At 41.3% G+C, this 21,240-nt stretch overlaps 1 protein-coding gene across 1 annotated transcript; it reads left to right on the top strand.

Moving 5' to 3' along the window:
- The first annotated feature begins 8,428 nt into the window (after nt 1–8,428).
- On the top strand, nt 8,429–20,046 carry SPCS3 (signal peptidase complex subunit 3). Its single transcript, XM_027598888.1, has 5 exons — nt 8,429–8,713; nt 10,254–10,327; nt 12,328–12,404; nt 15,486–15,601; nt 16,469–20,046. Exons 1-5 carry the CDS (start codon nt 8,571–8,573, stop codon nt 16,599–16,601), a joined length of 543 nt encoding a protein of 180 aa, XP_027454689.1. The 5' UTR covers nt 8,429–8,570; the 3' UTR covers nt 16,602–20,046.
- Nucleotides 20,047–21,240: the final 1,194 nt, after the last annotated feature.

Raw genomic sequence — 21,240 nt, 5'->3', positions numbered from 1 at the left:
CTGCCTAAGGTCAAAAAAGCAGACAGAAGAAGAATTTTCAGCAGACCAGCTGGCTACACGATCACTCAAAGCAAGTTAGAAAAGATTTGAGAAGAAGTACCATAAGCGGGAACACTTATTTATTATTACTTTTAAATTGCAGTATAATTGACATTCAATATCCTATTAGTTGTAGGTGTACATCACAGTTACTGGATATTTTTATACATTGCAAAATGGTCCCCATGATAAATCTAGTTACCATCTGTCGCCACACAAAATTATTACATTATTGACTATATTCCCTATGCTGTGCATTACATCCTCAGGACTTATTTTATAAACGGAAGTTTATGCCTCTCAATCCCTTTTACCTCTTTTGCCCCCCTGCCCCCCGCCCCCCGCCACCTCTCCCACCCTCCGGTAACCAACACTTACCTATGAGTCTGTTTCTGTTTTGTTTTGTTTGCTCTTCAAAAATTTTTTTTTTTTAGATTTCACATATACATGAAATCTTACAGTATTTGTCTTTCTCTGTTTGAGTTTTGTAACTTAGCATAATACCTTCTAGTCCATCCTCGTCACAAATGACATGATTTCATTCTTTTTTATGGTTGAGTAGTATTCTGTTGTTATAGGTATGTATGTATGTATACCACATCTTCTTTATGATGTCATCCACTGAAGGTACTGAGGTTGCTTCCATCTCTTGGCTACTGTAAATAATGCTGAAAGAAACATTGGAGTGCATACCCTGAATTGGTGTTTTCATTTTCTTTGGATAAATACCCAGAACCCGAATTGCTAGATGGTATGGTAGTTCCATTTTGAGAGGCAAAAATATTTAAACCATAGAAATATAGTTTACAACAACATAGAGAGATTCCTTATACAATCATTGTACTGCTGGATTAGAAATCTAGCTTGAGAGAAGCAATCTTGTAGGGAACATCATGTGGCTCAGAAGAGGCAGGAATGGGCTTTTATCAGTTCTTTGAGGCTAGATGACCTCGGCAGCCAATGCAGGAAGAATTTTCTAGCTTGACCTAGGGGAACAAATAAGGGAGTAGCTAGAAGATAAAATCTGAAACAACCTTAAAGGCCTGATGTCTTCACTAAGACAAAATGAGGATGAAAACTGAGTCCCATTGTATTTAGAATAAAGCCCAAATTCCTTAACATGGGCTGTATTTATCGCATATTCTTGGAATTTATTATCCAAATCAGGACATTGTTGAAAGTGAAAGGAAATACCATTACGATTTTTCTAGTACAACATGGTTCAACCAGGACAGTCCCGGGCAAACACGGATACAGCTTTGCAGGAAGGTCCTACAAAATCTAACTCCTGCCCCATCTTATGTCATTTCCCCCCTTCATTTATCTGTTGACTTTCTTCCAGTTCTGTGAGCACATCCACATCCAAGCTAATTCTTGGTGAGAGACTCAACACATACTTCCGTTCTACCTTACTGAGCCCTCCTCTCTTTGCCTGGTTAACTAATCATCTTCAGTAGTGGTCAGTCACTCAGTAACGTTCCTCCCTTCCTCACCACTCCTTGATTTCATCCAGCCCTCCCTCATGCAACCTCTGCAACGCAGGAAGTCTTAACCACATCCTTAGACCGGGGAAGAGCAGTGACCAGAATCAGTCAATCAGCGTATGGCATTCTTCTGTCTGGCTCATGACTTAGGGAGAGTGCATTCACTGGGAGCTGCGGGTAGCAGAACACGGCCCCAGCTAGTGGTTAGAACAACATAAAAATGTGTTTCTCCTCATTTGAAAGAAGTGAGAGGAGAGATGGTCAAGGGCTGGCGTCAAGCGCGCAGGATGCGTACTGCTTTGTCATCTTCAGTATGTGGCTGCAGACGCTCAGCCATCGTATTCACATTCAAGCCGTGGGAAGGAAGAAGAGGCAAGGAAAGGCACACTCCCTCCCTGTAAGAACACATCCCAGAAATGACACAGATTACTTTCATTTACATTCCATCGCTAAAACCTAGTCACAAGGCCATATGTAGCTATAAGGAAACGTGAGAAATGTAATCTTTATTCCCGGTGGCTATGTGCCCTGCTAAAAATTGAGGGGAAGGGATGTTGGTGGAAAACTAGCAGGCTCAAGAACTTAGTCTATAAGCTTATTTCTCTCACACGGGATGTGAATACAATGCACGTAATCCCAGTTAAGTGTGAGAAAAATAAATTTCTATTGTTTGAGACATGACATAAAAAGACCCAGGCTTAAAAGGAAATAGGCATTTTGGACAGCAAAGCAGAAAGAAGAACCCAAGCTCCTGATGACCCACATGGGCCACTGAATCCATCCACCATGAAGCTCTGCCTCACCTGCCCTCTAGGTGAAGGGAGAGATGTCCTATTGGGTCAACCACTTTGGTTCTTTTTTTCTTGTAGTTGAAAGCATCTTGAAAGAATTCCCTACAGGCCTTCCTCAGCACTCAATCTCTTTTACAATCTCAGCAACCTCTTCCTTGCTTTCACAGCCCTTACTACAATTTGGAATCATTTATTTGTCCTTTAAAGTCCATCTCCTCTGCTGGGCTGAAAGCCATGAGCTTTGGGACTAGAACTGTTCCGTTCATTATTGCACACTTAGGAAATGAAATGAAAAGGCTCACACAATGCTAGGCACACAGTAGGCTTGTAAATAAATGACTCATGGAAAGGATGCTAGTAAGCCTCCCTCGTTCAAAGAGATCACTTTTTTTCTCCCCCAAAGAAATTACTTCTAAAGGTAGAGCCACGTAAAGCGCTGCAGAAGGACAGCGTGGGGGGAATCACCCTGTCCTCTCTTCTTAGGTTTTTGTCATAAACTATTTAGTATCTCACCTACATCCAACATCTGCTTTAGAGCTTTGGCATGATCTCAGATTCGAATTGCGAGCCACTTAGAGCTACAGCCTGGTCTGGAGAGGGGGTGATGGTAGATCTGAGAGCGGCAGCTTCCCGGGCTGTGCGGTGGCTTTCGCTGGGGCGTCACGCGAGCCCTCAGTGCCTAAATGGGACCAGAGGGGTTCCGTCCATCCCTGCTGTCTCATTGCAATGGAAGTGGCGCCTTTGCGGGAGCCGGAGAGCTGGATGTCGTACCTGCAGATGGCAGCGCTATTCATATCTAGCTTTTAGATACGTGGCTTTCCTCCGGAGGGCGTGAATCTGGATGAGTGCTCTGTTTTCTACTCTCCTCCCCCCCTCCCCCACACCTGTCTTTCTTCTACTTCGGGTAATAGCTGGTAGATGAAACAACAGGTTTCTATTTACAGGTGATCTCCGAAGTAGTTTACAGTTCACTCTGAAATGTAGCTCTAATGTCTTCTGTCTCGTACACTCACTTGTTCGTAACACCTGTGGCGTTGGTGATCGATGTTTAACTCAATGCTCTGTTCTATCAAAATGTGATTTTTACATAAAAGCCTGGGGAGAGAGTATAGCCATGACACTGAAAGCAAACGTTCTTTACTTTCGAGATGTATCTTTAGATAAAACTGATTTTTAGCAGTGCAAATATGAATAGCTATCTTTTATTGAGTGCGTACGTGATTCAGGTGTTATGATAGGTAGTTTATAGAAGGCAAGCAGCAAAATGCGTTTAATCAATGGGAAAAGATCTGTACTACAGGTTGCTCTATGTTCTACAGAATGAGTGGTTGGAATAATTCAGTAATAGGACATTATTTGAATTAGAAATTTTCAAAATTATCTTTTGCATTAAGGTAGTACTTGCCGTATGATTAGAGAGTAACTTAAATATTATATTTGCGAGTAAACTGAAAAGTTTCAAACATTTGATAAAGTCCACAGAATAACTGAGTTAAAAACAACTCATTTTTTATTTGTATGAGTTTTTTTTAGTAATTATCCTTCTATAAAAAGGTTTTGAGATTTGATTCATTGACTCACATAGTCATGGACATTTTGTTTTTAAACAGAAAATCAAAATAGGCCTTTAATGTCGGCCCTCCTGCTCCCCATATCTTCTCCTTCTGGTCCTCTGTTTCCAAGCTGCTTTTGGCAATAACGGATGCCCCTCCCCACCTCCTACCCTATAACCTACAGGTTCAGTTCTGCAGCTGTTTGGTCAATCCTGACCTCCGTAAGAAAGCTTATCAACAGTATCAATACCCCTGTGCTCCAGAGTGCAGCACAGTTAATCAAGGATCCCTAACTGGGATCTGGGACCCAGCTGTGGCAGCTTTGCTCCTTAAGCCTCCTCAGTGACTTTGGCCATGTTTACCCTCAAATTATAATATTCCCTTCCTATTCTCATCCCCATCTTAGATAGGATTGAGGCTCTGCCATGGTCTCTACCTCTAAGTTCAGCCTGATTATCCAATTCAGTACCTGGGAGTCTTACCCTGAATACCCATGAGCATTCTATATTCTGCACGGACACACCTGTTCAGTGACCACTTACCTGCCCAACGCCTGAGTACTACCTCTATTATAAGGTCCCCAACATGGGGTTCTTCTCTTACAATCAGAAAATCAAGCCTTATGAGTGCATGTAATATGTCAAGATTACATGGCCAGAAAACCCAACCTCAGAGAAAAGATATACCAAGAATTATCTCTGAAAGAAGTAAAGTCAATGGCCAAGGTATATTCCCAGATATCCATCATCCATATGTTTTATTCCAGCAACTCTCCCCAAACTTTTAAATAACTTTTAAACGATGTTACACACAATAATTCTTACTTTAAAACCATCGATTTTAGACTTAACAATTCTAGGAGAATTGTTAAGTTTACTTTAAGCTGTTGAACCAAAGGAAAGTACAAGTGTCATGTACGTCCCTCTCGGTATCCACCTCTATATCCAAAGGCTCAATGAAGGCAGAAAGTGAAGAAACATAATTTGTAGATTGGCTAAAGGTTTGCTTTTTCTTTATCTTGTTTGGCAGAAGAAGGAAGACACGATGTAGTCACTGCTTTCTTCTAGGGATCTTTGTGTCAAGAATCACTTGGTGTCAGGAATCACTTGGGAACCTTCTCAGTAAAGGCGTCAGAAAAATTACCAACTGCTAACTATGGTAACTTAGAGTGAAACATGTCTTAAGCAAATGAGCAACGCAAATGCAGAAAGGCACCGTAAGAGTTCATGTGCAACTCACATCTCGTATGCTGATTGTTGCTTGCATCACCACAGTCCTGGGAGCACCGATGGGGCACTGGGTCTTGCCTGCCTGTGCAATAAAATCAGGGTGCATGGCAAGATCATTTTCTCGGCGTCTGTTAACAGATCTTAGGCCAGGTCACAAGTCCTTTGCTTCCCCATCTGCTCTAGAAGACCCTACACTTATGACTAACTCTTGTACTATGACACATGATTAAACCACAGAAGCAGAATTTGTGCTTCAAGAATTTCAGTTTTAGTTGTATATTCACATCACTTGAATGGTACTTCTTCCTTCCTTCCAATATAAGGATTCACAGAAACGTAATAGTGCAAAAAATTTAGACATATTCTAGCATCCAGGAGTTAAAATCTAGTACATTCTCTTGAAACATTTTTGCCCCCTTCAGAATAGACCTTTCAAAGTAAGGATATGAAGAATTCAGATGTTTTCTTATTCCTTTTCTGTAAGTTACTAAGATGGAATAATAGAGTCGCATGTGGGTTTTTAACTTTTCAGGTATTCTCAGTAGTTAAAAAAATTCTCAGAAAAAAAGCAATTTTTGGTATTACTCAGAGTTTTCTAACCTTCTCTGTTATATATTGATTTTAAGTTCTTTTCCCCATATATATATATATATATATATATATATATATATATATAAGTGAGGAGCACGAAAGTAGTAATGAATCCACATGAATAATGTACTTGACTGAGGTAACGGATTTTGCCTGATTTGTTCCCCCATAAGGAGGTCCGATGAGCAGATAAAGACACTGAATGGCTCAATGATTAAGAACAAGTAGTGAAAACATCTTCCCATCCTGTGCTGTGGACGTGTGTAAAAGCAGAAGACTGCAAAGACCAAGCTTAAGTAGGTAACTCAAGGTCAAGAACCAAAAGAAACGTGTCCACATGAGTTAAAAGCACAAACAGGGCCTGCCACAGGCACTGGGAACCGAGGGGAGGACGGGAAGAGGGACTCTGAAGGGGAAGGGCGGGGGGAAGAAATCTGAAGACCAGGCAAAGCGTGATAGCACAAAATGTGTAAGCAGTACAGCATCCTGAACAAAACACCGGGCACATTCATAAGACTTAGGATAAAAAAAAAAAAAAATTACTACTCCTACTACTCCTTCCCTTACAGAATAGAATGGGTTAAGTTTTCTTAGATTTTGGTAGAAATCCTTAGGGTCATTTTTATATTAAAATTTATGAAATGGGAGATAGTCCTGTTTTGGGGTTCCCCAAGACCCCCTTAGGTTTGGTGATTTTCTATGTAAGGACTCACAGGACTTAATATACAGTCATATCCACGGCCAAGGTTTATTGCAGTAAAAGGATTGCAAAGTGAAATCAGTAAAGGGAAAATGTGCACGGGCAGAAGTCTGGAGGAAACTAGGCAGAAGCTTCAAAGACTCCTCTCCCAGTGGAGTCACAGAGTATGTGCCTAATTCCTAGGAAACATTAGACTCAATGCCAAGGGTTTTCACTTGGGAAGGGTCATGTAGACCCGCTCTGCCGTTTCAAACTTCCAGAAGGAAAGCAGGTGTTTGGCATAAACCACATTGTTTCAATAAACAGTTTAGGTGCAGTGAGTCCCTTTTATCATTTAGGAAACATTATATATCAGTGCAGGGAACTGTTTACCAGCCAACTTCCGAGGGCTCCAGGGAGAGGGTGGCTATGAACACAGCTCTATCTCGGGCAAACTCGCTGTTCGCCTTCTGGCTGAGTGTGATGGTGGAGCTCACCTTTGGCTGCTTCATCACCACCTTCAACGACGGGATGCCAAAGGGCGAATCTTGCAAGCAGGTACTTCTAAGGATAGAAGTCTCAGACCTGTTATATTAACTCTTGTACACAGCTCCCATAACTCTTTTCCCATTTTATTTCCATTCTAGATAAAGCTGGCTCCGTTTGCCAATGGGTATCTAGAAACTTTTCTATAATAAGGATTACTCCAGTGAGTGAAGGAAGATAATAAACCCCACCAGGCATGGTCTGAATTTTCAGATCTTAATTATCCTAGGGCTTCATTGGTCTGAATATATTGCAACAGGGTAATTCCCCAAAGCCAACTTTGAGGCTGATTGCTCAACTGGCACCAGCATGCCTGGGATGTATGGGGGTTCTCCAGTGACTAGATGTTTACCATGGCATGTACGAGATACAGTTTCAACAGGGCATTCCTGAGTGAATTGGAGGAGGCCAGAAAGAGCAAGGTGATTAGGTTCTTCAAACTAGGAAAATGCCAAAAGCTTCACTGGCAGCCTCTCACTTTCCTGGAAGCCTAGCATCTAGGTGATGTGAGCAGCGAAGTTGGACATTAACTGCCTAAATTATTCAAAGAATCCCAGCAAATTTGGGTGTCTTTGTGTCTATGGAACACGGAAGGGCCCCTTGATCTTCATTTGCCTTGGGAGGGTGCGGTATAGATCCTCAGGAACCAATGGTCTCTCGTATAATTTCTGATATCCCCTCAAGGATGCTCAATAAACTAGTCTGGCATGTCATGAGGAGTAAGCAGCAGTCATCAAATGAGCTAACTCGTCATGCAGGCAAATAGTCAAGTGCACACAGGACCAAAGACAGTGGTCTGAACGACCAGATTCAAAAAGCAAATCTGAGACAGGAGGGCCTGGGAACAGAGAACCAGAGCGCAAATGCCTTGCTAATTAAAAAATTTTCTAGGGTGCTGTAGAGCAATTCCACGTTAATTATCTCCTTTGATCCTAAGAGCCCAGTGAAGCCATTCTTTTAGTTATTGGAAATACCCCATTAAATGCAAATATTTAAAATTGGTAGCACCAATTTTAAAGTCAGTTTAGTCTGCAGTTGGAAGGCAAAGCACTACTAGGAACTGGGCTAAGGTTGGACGTGGAAAGTAAAGGCAAACTGCTTTTGGGGAGCTGGGATGGCCTCTCTTTCTCCCTGTCTCCCGTCCCACACCCTCCAAAAAACTGTTCTAACTTTGACCAGATTTGACAAAGGGGAAGAGTTTTGTGAAGAGCTGCTTCCAAACGCGACGCCTCAGAATACGTTCCAAACCTCCTTGCTTTGCTGCTGGGTTTCAGTGCAAATTAATAAAATAATAGCGCTCAACAAGCCTCCGGGCTGACCACCCAGGCCGAAGGACCAAGAAAGGTGGGTAGGCGAGCCAAGGGGCCGGGAGGAGAGGAAGCGAGGGCAGGGGGCGGGTCTTCCGTGGAGAAACCACGCCCCTCCTTGCTCGTCGCTGACTGGTGGCGACGATAGGCCGCGAGGGTGGGTGTGTCCCGGGAGGCGGGTGCGCGCGCGCGCTCGCCCGCGTCGGAGGACCGGAAAGGAGGCGGGGCCGCGGCGGCACGCGCTCCCGGAACGCGCGCGGCGCAGGCGGCGCCGATCGCAGGGAGCCGGTCCGCGGCCGGAACGGGGTCCCCGGTGTGCGTGCGGAACGGGGCTCGGGGGAGACGGTCGCGATGAACACGGTGCTGTCGCGGGCGAACTCGCTGTTCGCCTTCTCGCTGAGCGTGATGGCGGCGCTCACCTTCGGCTGCTTCATCACCACCGCCTTCAAAGACAGGAGCGTCCCGGTGCGGCTGCACGTCTCGCGGATCATGCTGTGAGTGTGGCCGAGGCCCGGCCGGCGGGGCGGACGCCTGGACCGGGCCGGGGTGGGCGCCGAGGCCGGGCCGGTGCGCCGGGGGCCGCGCGGGCAGGGCGTCCGCGCCGCCCCGGCGGCCCCCGCTCCTGGGCGGCCGTCGCCCCCCGAGGGCGGACGCCCCAGTGGACGTCGCGGGCTTCTCGGCTTCCCCTCGAACTCCCACCCCTGCACCGCAAATTCCCGGGCTTGCTCTTAAATTTTAATTTTGAGTGTTACTCAGGCCAGTGCCTCCGCTTCCTTCCTGTTCCTCACTTCCCCCCGCCCACGCCTGGCCAATGAGGGAGCAACACAACAGCAGAGCGGCGCCGCCGCCGCCCGCGCGCGGGTCCGCCGCCCGCCCGGGCTCCCGGGCTCCGGGCCCCCGGGCCCCCGGGCCGGCCGCCGCGGCTCGGCTGTGCCGTGGACAACCGGACTTGGCCCCGTCGGACGTGCCCGCTCCAGCTCTTGTCCTGCCTCCTTCCTGGGCGGCTCGTACTCGCAGCCGCTTTGAAGTTGGCGAGAGAGGTTAGGAGGCGCTGAGAGCGTGCAACATCCTAGCGCTCTGCTACGGCGCTTTGGGTATTTTTTTTGAGTCAGCCGCTTGAAGAAATCTGCGAAAATGCCCGAAATGGGATTTCAGAATGACGTTGTCATGTCGTTAATGCCTGTTCTATTTTTCCCTTGATAATTTTTGTTCGCTAGCACTTTTTTTTTTTTGATACGTAGCTTTTCCACCCCGGTTCTTACATCTTCTGTATTCCATCTTGCATCAAGTTCACTTTCGTCCTTCAGCGTTAGTTTTCTTGATTTCTTTGTCGGAGTCGCAGACAAGCCATTCATCGAATAGCCACCTCCATTGTGAAGAGCTACTTCCAAGTGCCCCCCCCCCGCCTTTTTTTTTTTTTTCCTCCCTCTATTGCTGCTTGCTAGATACCGGTTTTTAAATCCAAAGAGACACAGGCACTGGTAGCTGTTGTCAGTCTTGAGCAAGTTTCTTACCGTCCTGGGCCTTAATTTCCTTTTGTCTCGAATGGAAATAATGCCCAACTCGTAGGCTTGTTGTGAGGATTATTTGAGATAATTATGAAAAATACATTGTTGGACCTGACGCAGACACACAGTAAGCACTCAATAAGTAGCAGGGCTTATCATCTTAGCTTCGTTTTCCCACACCACCTGTAGTCGTCCGTGACCTTCTGCCCCTGCTACCAAATGGCTTTCAGCAAGTGCTTACGCTCCCTTTGAGCAGTTTTCACACTCCCCGCCCCCTGTCTCCCCATTTTGCTGGGGATTCTCTTTTAAGGTATATGCGTAGAGCTACAGACCTAATTTTATGTTGGATTAAAATTTTTATCCTCTTTTCACACTTACAAGTTTCTCTGATTTTTCCTTGTTTCTTTGTGGGATTGCCTTTCCACCTGTGCCTCCAACTACATCCTTTCTTTCACTTTAAGGAATTATGTGAATTGTGTGTGCTGTTATGTTTGAAGGATGGTAAAACTTTTATCTTTATTTTTAGAAAAAATGTAGAAGACTTCACTGGACCTAGAGAAAGAAGTGATCTGGGATTCATTACATTTGATATAACTGCAGATATCCTTTAAGAATATATTTTATTGCTTTCTCTGTGGTGGTATAATGATATACATGTTGTTTAGTGATTTTGGGCAGGGGCAGTGAGTCTGATTGTCCCCTGAATCAACCAAACTTTAGAAGTTTCTATACCTATGTTTTCACGGGTAAAATAGTCTTAATACCTCCTCATTCACACCTTGAGAAAATTTATTTATGGGTTTTTCAGTTATTATTTTGTGAACCGACTTTAAATTTTTCACAGAAACGTTAAATAGATTGAAAGCTTTAAGAGAGTTTGAATCTATATTTCAGGAAGAAAAAATAAAATCGGGTCATTTGGATTATAGAAGGAAAAATGTCACCAGTGCTCAGTCTTCCTAGATCGAATATTTCATGTACAATCCCAAGTAATACATCCATATTTTATGACAGCAGAGAGAAACATATGTTAAAAAAGTGAATTGGCATCTGTTAAGGTTTAGGAGGTCATTATCAGAATGATTATTGGGTGAACCATACTAGAATTTTGCCATCATAGTTTTTTTTATAAGTACTTTTATAATAAGAGTCAGAGAAATCTTAATATTTAAAAGAGTTGCTTTAAAATGGGGATGATTTAATATTTTCTCTTTATCTTGAGTTTCCAGCGTTTGATAACTCTGTCCATTTTGGCCAATTTAATCTTCTTTTAGGGTCTTAGATTAATGTCTTGGCAGCGTTGTTCCCTACCATGTCTAGTCTGATCACACCTGCCTTTTTAAGACCTCAGGATTAAGATTGGCGATGGTGATTGCACTGTCCGAACTTCTGGAAAGCAGCTATGAGAACAGTTGAAGCAGATGACGAACCTGGGGAGTTTACCTGAAATGGCTCTTTACAGCCATGGAATTATTTTAACTTGATTTTTTTTAGAAATAAAGTGTTGGGTTTAGAAGTAGAATAGAAATTAGTTCTCTAGGCACTTTTTTAGGAAATAGAGTGCAACTGTCAGAAGAGTCCTGTGGGAAACTTGGTATATGTCTGCTTTTAAGTCTTCGTGTCGTTTTAAAACAATCTAGTAGGAGGGAGTTTGGATCTCTTATGGAAGTAGTAACGTTATCTGGAGAATTATAGTGAAATTTCCTGACGTCTCAACTACTGTATATTTCTCAATGTCATCATTTATAGTTTAGTTGGATTTTTGTAATGCTGCAGCTAAAACTTGAAATTGGGCCTGTTTTTATAAAGAGCTCTCATAGACTTCTCAATTCTACAACAGTGATTCTTGGTAGATACACATCTCTAAAAGCAGAATATAATGACCATGTTGCTATCAGTATGTGTAAATGCGTGTAATAAAATGACTTAGCCATTTACATGTAATACTTAATAAAATCCAAACACTAACTCAGTTCATTTTGCAGTGGCATAGGTCTTGTAATTAATCCTTGTGAATTTTTTTTTTTTTTTTTTTTACCTCTGGTAAGCTGATGAAATCAGATTGATGTTCAGCTGCATATTCTTAACCAAAGCACTTCGTGGACTGAGACATTTTGATCTCTCCTGGCATGTGTCCAAAAGCAATGTGAACAATTTATTATGCTTGATTTAATTACATGAGCTGGTTCATGTTTGCCTATCAGTAAATGTAAATTGTGATGATTGGTTATACTTTAGAACTTCCATGGAACTGAATGTGCTTGAAAGATTAAATCCTCTTTCTTTTAGACCTAGTTAATGTTACAGAAAGCTAAATTTTGTATTGCTCTGTTATTTTCTTATTAAATCATGGTTAGTGACGCAGGGAATGGTGCTAAGAATCTCACTGATGTTGTTTTTTTTTTATTTTGAAATGAGCTGGATTTTATAACATACTTGTCTTTTATATATTTTTATTAAATTAGTGTCTCAGTATGTTTCTGGGCCACCTCTTTTTTTTTTTTTTCTATTTTAGTATTAGTATTGTGGATAATTAAGAATAAGATTGGTTTAAAAGTTGTATGCTGCTTTATGATTTATATATTCCTTAATTTGTTTACATCTAGAGAATATATTTGATTGGAATGTTAAGCAGTTGTTTCTTTATTTATCGGCAGAATATTCAACAAAAAATAATGTAAGTATATATAGGTAGATAGATTTTAATAGACCTTTAAAATCTCATTCTTCATGAAAGGGTATAAATCTTAAATATTCAAAATAGCTGATGTGAGTTGTTTGGGAAAAATCACCAGCCTCTGGAGAGGTGACTACTAAGAAAACATCTCCTTTGATTGGTAGCCTCTTTTTTGTTTGTTTGTTTCTGTAGCCCTCTAGTATTGTGGTCCCCAGAATGGGGTGCATGCAGGGTAATCCGTAGGTATATAAGGAAAATCATTAAGAGTTACTATTTCTTCTCTTACAGAGTTAGTAAGGGTTGCCAGTTTTTCAGTTTGTTAGCTTTTTACTTGACATTAAGGTGGAGTGGCAGCTTGTAAGCTCCTGACATGCTGTACTGAAAACGAGAGGGCTAGCTATATATTTCGGTGTTTAAAATAAAAGGGAAAGAAGTTAAACTTTATGAATACTTGCAATATGGACTGACATTAATATGCTCAGTCCCATAGTCAGACGGTCGCATGTCTCGGACAAGGTGCAGATCCTCTGGGGTAAGAGGAGGAATTCTGCATGGCACAGAGTTGACCATTTTGCATGCATTTATTCATTCAAGTTCAGCATTTTGGAAAGTTGTGCAGGGTAATCCAGTTCAGTGGGTGATGTTACCTAGTTTTAAATAAACGAATCCTCACAAAACGGAAAAAACGGCTTAAAAAGATCCTGCAAAGAAATGACACATTGAAAATAATGTGAATGGTTCGACCACGTGTAAGCAGCAGGAGGGCAGCAGAGCCGATGTGTGTTCCTCCACAGCTCCTCAGCCACAGTAATGGATTAGAGAAAGTTGGCTGAGAAAATGCAACATTGGTCAAGAGTATTATTTGAAATGCAAATTTACGTTCACTGTCAGTGATGATATATCATCTAATGACAATAGTAATGTGTACTGCGCACATAATTTGTAAATAAAAGTGTGTATTTTGGGGTTTGTGCTCAGAAATCTTTGGAGACCATTTCCAGTGATAAGATCGGAAAGGCGGTTGTTGAATTATGAGTCTACTAAGAAATGGGGATGTGGAGCTGCTGCACGGGAGTAGAATTCTTTAAGCTAAAGTAGTCTTTCCACAGCTTTGATTGGAGAAAAGATGGCAAGGTATTTGGATCAGCAAAGTCTGTGACCTGTGTTTACAACTCTCATTACCCATATATGTAATCAAAAACTGGAAAGATAACAAATTTTTGAATCCTGTCAGATTATTTTAAAATCCGCCTAAATATTTCTGTTTTTCTTTTGATGTGAGCTGTTTTGATAGTCTTACTAAGCCATCTATCTACAGTTAATATCTCCATCTGTTGAGAAATACTTTCCTTTGCTTTGGAGTTGTATGGGATTCACCAATTTCAGGACTTAAAAGTAGTCTTTTTATTCATAAACTAGAGTTTATCAGAAATTTTGTAATTAAAAGCTACTAAACTATTAGATTAAAACACTTAAAATTACTAATTTGTCATTGAAATTTATTGGTCCAGTCTGATTGAGAGCTTTTTTTGCAGATGAGAGTAAGGATTGAGATATTTATGTAGAATGTCGCCAAAACAGAAATCCCCTGAAAGTGTTAAGTAAATGAGTGTGATAAATGAATTAAAATAGGAAGGTGAAATCCATGGAATTAAAATGTGCTTCTGTGTTGTTTTTACCTAAGTCACCCTTATGTTTGTATCAGCATGGTCTCGAGGTAACTTGTAGATAGAGATGAGTCCACTTCTGTATTTTATTGGAATTGTATTCACTTTCAAGGGGTGAAAAATTAATCAACTTTATCTGTTGATGGGCTTGATTAGTTAACTGGAAGTTTTAGTACTTCAATTCATTTTAACATTTATTTTGAGCATGTCTTTTATGCCAAATATTTTGTTAGGCTCTAGGATTATTGGGTTGAGTAAGTTTTGATCCCTGCCCTTGAGAATCAACAAAATGTTAGAAAGAACATAGAGAAAAAGCTATTCTGAAGGTGAGAATAACGACTGTATACGCACCTACCATTCTACAAGTCTCAGCAAATTATCCAGATTAATACGTCGCCCTCTTGGCAACAGGTATACCTAAGGTTTGTTCATAATTCTGGTTTACCCCAGTGTGACTAGTAAGTTCATACAGCTTGGAACTTGACAGATCATTGCTTTGGTGAATGAATAAATGTACATAAAAAGTCATTTCACTTTGGCATATCTTATATTCTATGTTCTTCTGTCTTAATGTTTCTGTTGAATGTTAGAAAGAGGCTTTATGGTGAAGATTTGAACCTTCTTAGAAATAACGTCCACGTTTCTTTTCAGCAAATGTAGTCACCACACGCTGAGCAACTGGCCTCCCAGGCTAGTAATAATGGATGATAGCTTAATAAGAACAGATTTATTAGGATTAATAGTGGTCACAAATGTATTTTCTCTCCATTTTATGCCCCTCATTTTCCAAACAGAACTTGTTTTTGATATGTCAAAATAGCGGATTAAAAGAATTGACTTCTAGAATGTTCCATAATAAAACAATGATGCAATGTAATGTAAAGGAAAAATATTTAGAAGGCTTCATGTCTTTAGTGATTCCTTGATAATTTACAGACCTTGGAGATACATAAATATTCATGACCTCATCTGGCAGCGGAGACCTGTATCAACAGCGTGATGGAACAGGAATGGTTGTCTTGGTTTCTCTGACACTATGCAGAAGGGTCTCAGAAGTTTTACAGGGAATTTAATCCCTTTTACAGGGATTGTAATCCCTTCTGTTTCTCCAAGGGCCTCACTCTGGAGTGCACATGGGTCTAAAACCTTGTAGTAAGCTTTGAGGGCCCTAAGTAATACAGTTGCTTTAGCAAAAGCAATGATTTCCTTTAGGGAAATAACCTTTTGTCCCAGAAAAGTTCAGCTTCTTGTTTCTGTCCACTTGTTACTATTTTGTATGCTTGTATTTTAGCAGTTCCCTCAAAATTTATATTCATTAATGTAAATTAAATTATTTGCCTAGCACTGCTTTTAATTTAAGTGACAAAGATACAATTTCTGATGAGTTACCTAATTAATTTTCATTTTAATGTAGGCTCTGAACCAAGTTGTCCTCTGGGACAAGATTGTTCTGCGAGGTGATAATCCAAAGCTGCTGTTGAGAGATATGAAAACAAAATATTTTTTCTTCGACGATGGAAATGGCCTCAAGTGAGCAATTCGTTGTCGTTTTTTGTTTGTAGTTTTTGTTTTAAAGAAAGTGATTAGAGGGTAAAAAGGGGTGAGTTGAGAGAGAAGAAATACTGAACCGGAAGGATTGGGTAGAAACACTGCCGGAGACACGGGTCTAAGATAAGCGCTCCGTTCTCTCGCAAGTGAAATGGCCCTTAGCTGCTTCCACTGTGACATACAAAGGGGGCCTGGGCTTGCCTGCCTGGAGGGAGCACTGCCCTTGGCAAGGGGCTCGTTCTGGAACGGGAGGAGGAGCAGTCGGGGGGCCGTTCGGGAGTAAAGAGCGCGGCTGTGTAGGAGTTGATGCTGAGGATTCCAGCTGTGCGTAACTTCTCCGAATCCCTGTTTCCTTTCATGCGCAGCAAAGGACTTAGAATAACTGAGGTTTTGGGTCACTGTAACTCCTAAGCTCTGTGAGTAAACACTGGAAGGGAACTTAGGGGAGAGCTGTTGTAACCAAACCTCTGGTTTTGCAGATGAAAGACGGGCGGCCATGAGAGAGGATTTGTTCACGGTCTAGATAATGAGAGAATTCGATTTCCAGTCAGTGCCTTCTGATAGCTAGCTCAAATCTCTTTCTGTATTCTCTCTCTCTCTCTTTTACTCATTTAAACTTTTTGGCCCATAGCTCTAATAACTGTCACTGTGAGTGAGTTTAGATAGGTCATTATGGGATGCCTGATGACAAGAGACTTGAGAGGACTTCTGTTGGTACATTAGAATTCCGGTTACAAATAGCTGGTTATGAAGTATTTGAACCCTGGTGCTTGAGTTAAAATGTTTTTATTGAACTAAAAATGTTTTCTGCTGACATCTAATAAACATGTTTATTCTGTCTTTTTATAGGGGGAACAGGAATGTCACTTTAACCCTATCTTGGAACGTTGTACCAAATGCTGGAATTCTACCTCTTGTGACAGGATCAGGTCACGTATCTGTCCCATTTCCAGATACATATGAAATAACGAAGAGTTATTAAATTATTCTGAATTTGAAACAACATATTTTTATACTTAATGAATCATATCTCGTTTTTCTCTTCCCTTGCATCTTCATTTGGTTGGTACTTTTCTTTTTTGGGGGGGTGGTATAAGAACTAACATCAAAGGCATATTTGAAGGGAAAGGTTAATATGCTACTTAATTTCACAAGCAAAACACACACAAAAAAGGCCGCCAGAGTGGAGTATTATAAAAATAAGACAACTACATAATAAAGATTTATAAAAAATTTATGAGGTATTCCCTATATGTCCATGATTCCTTATGGAATATACAGTGAGCATGAAGAGTAGTTAAAACTTTTAGGTGCCTATGGAGTTACAAGAACTGTATTTTATGCCTTGCATTCATGCAAGTTCACATTGGGTGTGATTCAGAAGTGGACGTTCTCTTTTTGGGTATCTCTCATTACTGGAAAAATTAAAATGGTTATTTGTAAGACACCTGGTTTACAAAAATAGCCAAAAGTGGTGAAATTTTATTCCATTTGTCTTGGGAATGCCCCATTATGCTTGTTTTTCTTAGAGGTGACTAGCAACTTTCTCCACTTAAAGACTAAATACCTCTTTATATGCTATAAATCATTTTAACTCATTTTAAAGTCTATTAAGTCAACCAAATACGTGTGTCTCAGTGCTTTCTCTAAAAATGTTCCTTTGTATTATATCTTTGTGTGAATTTTTAGCATTGCCATTGAAAGTTGAAGATGTTTGCATGGTTTACCTTCTGAGTTAATGTTGGTTCTCGTGAGCATGCCTAGTACCACTGAGTGGTAATTATTTAAAATTTTCTGTAGGTCCACATTTTAATAATTATTGGGTGGTAATAATCTTACTTGGTGCGCTTTTCCACTTACAAGCACTCCCTATATTTTACTGTGTGTTACCCCTGATAATCTAATGAGGTAAGTAATATAAATGTTAGCTCTTCACAGATGAGGAAACTGAAACCTGGCAGTTTATGGAATTGCCTTGAGGTTGCATAGCCAGCAAGCAAGGGAGTTAAAACTTCACTAAGATTCTCTGAGCTTAGCCTTTCTTTTGTAGCTCAGATTACAGACTAATCAAAATTCACTTAAAATTTTCATTCTGTTTTATGTTACCCTGGATACCCTCAAGCTGCCAACAACTTATGTAGAGATAATATCTCATTTCCTTCTCTGCACAAATTAATTTTACGTATGTTAATAAAGTAAGAGAATCCAGATGTCTGTAGAAATGACTTAGAGATTAAATGCAGAATAATACATGGTTGAATATTTGATCATATTTAACGTGATTTTTTTCACACTGAGCAAATAAACATCCTCAAGGAAGCAACTACAAATCAATTACCCTTAAAAGCAAGACCAAACACTCTAGCTACACTATCAGCAGTAACCAAAAAGGGCTAAAGTTTTCCAAGAATAGGTTTAAGCTAACAGTTGTATTTACCTCATCGGAAATACATCACCATTTAATACGTTGGTTTTAACAGCTATTGTATGTGAGAGCATGTGTTTCTGTCAAAGGTCAAAGCTGCCGTATCGTGAATACCAGCCTGGGTTTGGCTCCCAGCTTGTCATTAAACTGTTCAGGGTCTCGGTTTCTTTATCTGTAAAATTACAGAGTCGCACTCACTAACTTAAATCGTGGTTCTTCTATACCACACAAGTCTATAAAATCTGCGGTATCTGTCCAGCAGAGAGATTGAACAGAAAAGCACCTTAGTAATGGGAGGGCAAGAAGATGACTGAAAGACTAACACATACCTTGCGTGCTGATTGACTTTGTCTCTGTTAGGTTTTATACCCAGAACATTTAACTTGGTACAAATATAACACATGGAAACAGTCTCTGCAGATGTCAAAGCTGAGAAATTGGGTACATGCATTCAGGAAGGCATGCACGTGATGGGGTGCGGGAGCTGGCTCATAGTTCCTTAGCGCTTGGTGGTGAGCGGACCCGTCAGTTTGCTAGAGATGAATGTTGGCATTTACTTGAGTTAACATTTACCTGACAAGCCCACCTGTTTTTCTGAGTTGGGTGAGGAAGAGCGGTAGAAAGGCCCAACAAGCACAATGGTTACATAATAGTTTTTTTTTTTTTTTTACTCAACTTCAGAAAACTGCTCAGGACATGAATGCTCCAACACGGGAATAAGAAACCTCTGTCTCAGGAACTCATTTTTGGGTGCGCACAGCTTTGTTGGTTGACCATAATTCTACATGAAAACAGATGGCCTCTCTTGTTCAGTTTGATAAGCATATCATCTACCTTTAGTGTCAATGTTTCCAAGAAGTCTTGCAGAGTCTCCCCACAGACCCAAGGCTTCAGACTTACGGAACCCTAAGTATTAGAAATGTCTGAGCCCAGACATTCCCAGGACACTGGGAAAGGAGAACAATTGCAAGATACTTATCTAAAATACTTAATGGTTAGAAATGAACTAATCTTAAATGTGCTCACATACTCCTTTTCTCTAGCAGGTTAACCTAGACAAGCAGCTCTGTCAGTATTTTTTATTTCCCCAATGGATGATGCTTGGTTTCTTTATGCTTCAAGGCAGATAGTAGAAAACTTCAGAAATTCCTAAGGGTGTAATAGGGAAGTGGGTGATTTTGAATTTCCTTTTTTGGAATTGTTTTCCAGTTCTTTGATGGGGTCTAGCCAGCCTCGTAATAGCCCTAAGAGGTGGGCTTTAAGGTTATAATGAACATTGTTTTTCACTCTTCTATCTAAAGCTTAGTGATGATCTAAAGCTTTGGGCCTTGGAGGTATAGGTTATTGGAGGTGCTATTTTATAATATTTTGAATTTGACATGAAATGGGTGTGGGGGGAACTACCATAAGCTGGGACCTTTGGTAGTGAACAACACCTATTCCCTTCAGGAGCTTTCCTTTTAGCAGAGAGCCTGTGGGCGTCGTCTGTGACTGCCAGTGGTTTAAAGAGATGGGTTTCAAAAAGTCTTTGCGCGTTTTGATGCAATTTGGGAAATTGTTTACTTCACAAATAACAGATTCATAAGAAAAAAAATTCATGAAAATACCGAAGAGATGTTTGAGGATTTTCTTAATTGCAATAAACAGCATTTTTTCTAATGAAAATGCATTTTGTTTACGAGTAAAAGTATGCATTTTAAAAGACTTTCAGATTTATGCTTTTTATGTGAAGCTGCTGAGCTAAAAGAAAATGGATGAAACCAAGTCTAGTAAATTTACTTTTTTTTCTTCTTCTTTTCTTTTTTTTTTTTCTTTTTGTGGGGTGGGGGTGGGGGGGAGGTGCTTTCCATCTAAAATATCTTCTCCAGACACTGAATGCTCTTCTACTAGACTGTAAGCTCTTTGAGGGCAGTCTTGTTGGATTTATCTTTGTATCTTGCCCAGCGCCTAGCACAGTGCCCTGCACGTCATAGGCGCCTAATAAATACTGATGATGAATGAAGTCCTTGTCTTTATAGTGTGGCCAAACCATGGGGGTTGCTTTGCAGTTGACACTCTTCTTCCTTTGTGAGTCCTGCCATTTTCTTTCTTTCTTGAGCTCCTGGCGATGTTAGATCCGACTCTTCTTTCCTTTGGAGCCCACTTAGACTGCTCAGTCGTGGCAAATGCGGCTCTTCTGTTCTAGACCCAGCCTGTGGTCCTAAGAGAGCCAAGGGATAGTGCCTGGAGGAGGAGATTGATGTGCAAAGGGCTTACAAGAAAACCACAACATAGACCTCACTTTTAACAACCTCAGGGTGCATGTGTAGCTCATGAAGAGATGGGTCAGAAATAACAGCTGCGTCCATCCGAAAGTGCAGTTTGCTGAGTCTACCAGTGTGGGCAGGTGGGCTGGCTTGGCTGAGGTTCTCACAATTGGCCAGAGGGGCTGCACTGAACCTACGGAGTTGGGGAAATTTCATTATTCCTTTTTGTATCAGAAGAGATAGGAGTTTCTAAAAAGATCTAGAACGTTTACCAGGGGAACTCAAGACAACCGAAACAGTAGAAATACTCCTTCAAGGGTACGGAATCAGCTGAGTTGAGAGGGTCTTTTTTTTTTTTAACCTAAGTGTATGTTATCTGGGATGATAAAAGAGATCATCTGTTTGCTTTTTCTTTCTCCAAACCTGGGCAACCCTGTGTCAGAACTTCGATCTTTAGACATTTGCCCTTGTACTCTCTTTATCTTCCTACTGTCCAGGTGGTAGGTTAAAGCAAGGATTCGGGGCGCAGTAAACCGTTGCCTGACTAATGAGTTATCCCTACAGAAGGAAAACTTACTTTAATAGGTGTGCCCTGCTCTATCTGAAGAGACCTCAGGCTTAAAGTAGCTTTTCAGCTGGGCCTTTCCTTCCCACTTGAGGATCGCAAAGAGGCCTTTCTCTTTCGGGATGTGTGTAGTTGATACACATCCCACTGGTGCATCTGTGGAGTATAGTTGGAAACCGGCATCTGGGAGGAGAAAAGTAAAGGTCCTGATCGGCACTGGACACCTGAGACAAAAAAGTCTCTGCTCCTTCTAAAGGCCACCACGTCCGCGCTCTTGGCCCCACTCCCTTGTAGGCTCTGAAGGGCTATAACCTACCTGGGAAAGGAGGTGAGTACAAAGGGCCTGAAGGAGTCTGATGGCTGTGAGTCTGGAGGAGGAGGATTC

The sequence above is a fragment of the Zalophus californianus genome, chromosome 2 (assembly GCF_009762305.2).
Source record: "Zalophus californianus isolate mZalCal1 chromosome 2, mZalCal1.pri.v2, whole genome shotgun sequence".
Taxonomy (NCBI): Eukaryota; Metazoa; Chordata; class Mammalia; order Carnivora; family Otariidae; genus Zalophus; species Zalophus californianus.
The sequence above is the reverse complement of the archived record's forward strand: the minus strand, read 5'-3'. Positions and strand labels throughout refer to the sequence as shown.

What these genes read in the sequence shown, in the direction of transcription:
- SPCS3 (XM_027598888.1), top strand. Translation starts at nt 8,571, where the DNA reads ATGAACACGGTGCTGTCGCGGGCGAACTCGCTGTTCGCCTTCTCGCTG. An exon ending in TACATTTGATATAACTGCAG is followed by an intron (nt 10,328 to 12,327) that starts ATATCCTTTAAG and finishes TAATTTGTTTAC; the next exon opens with ATCTAGAGAATATATTTGAT. An exon ending in GACGATGGAAATGGCCTCAA is followed by an intron (nt 15,602 to 16,468) that starts GTGAGCAATTCG and finishes GTCTTTTTATAG; the next exon opens with GGGGAACAGGAATGTCACTT.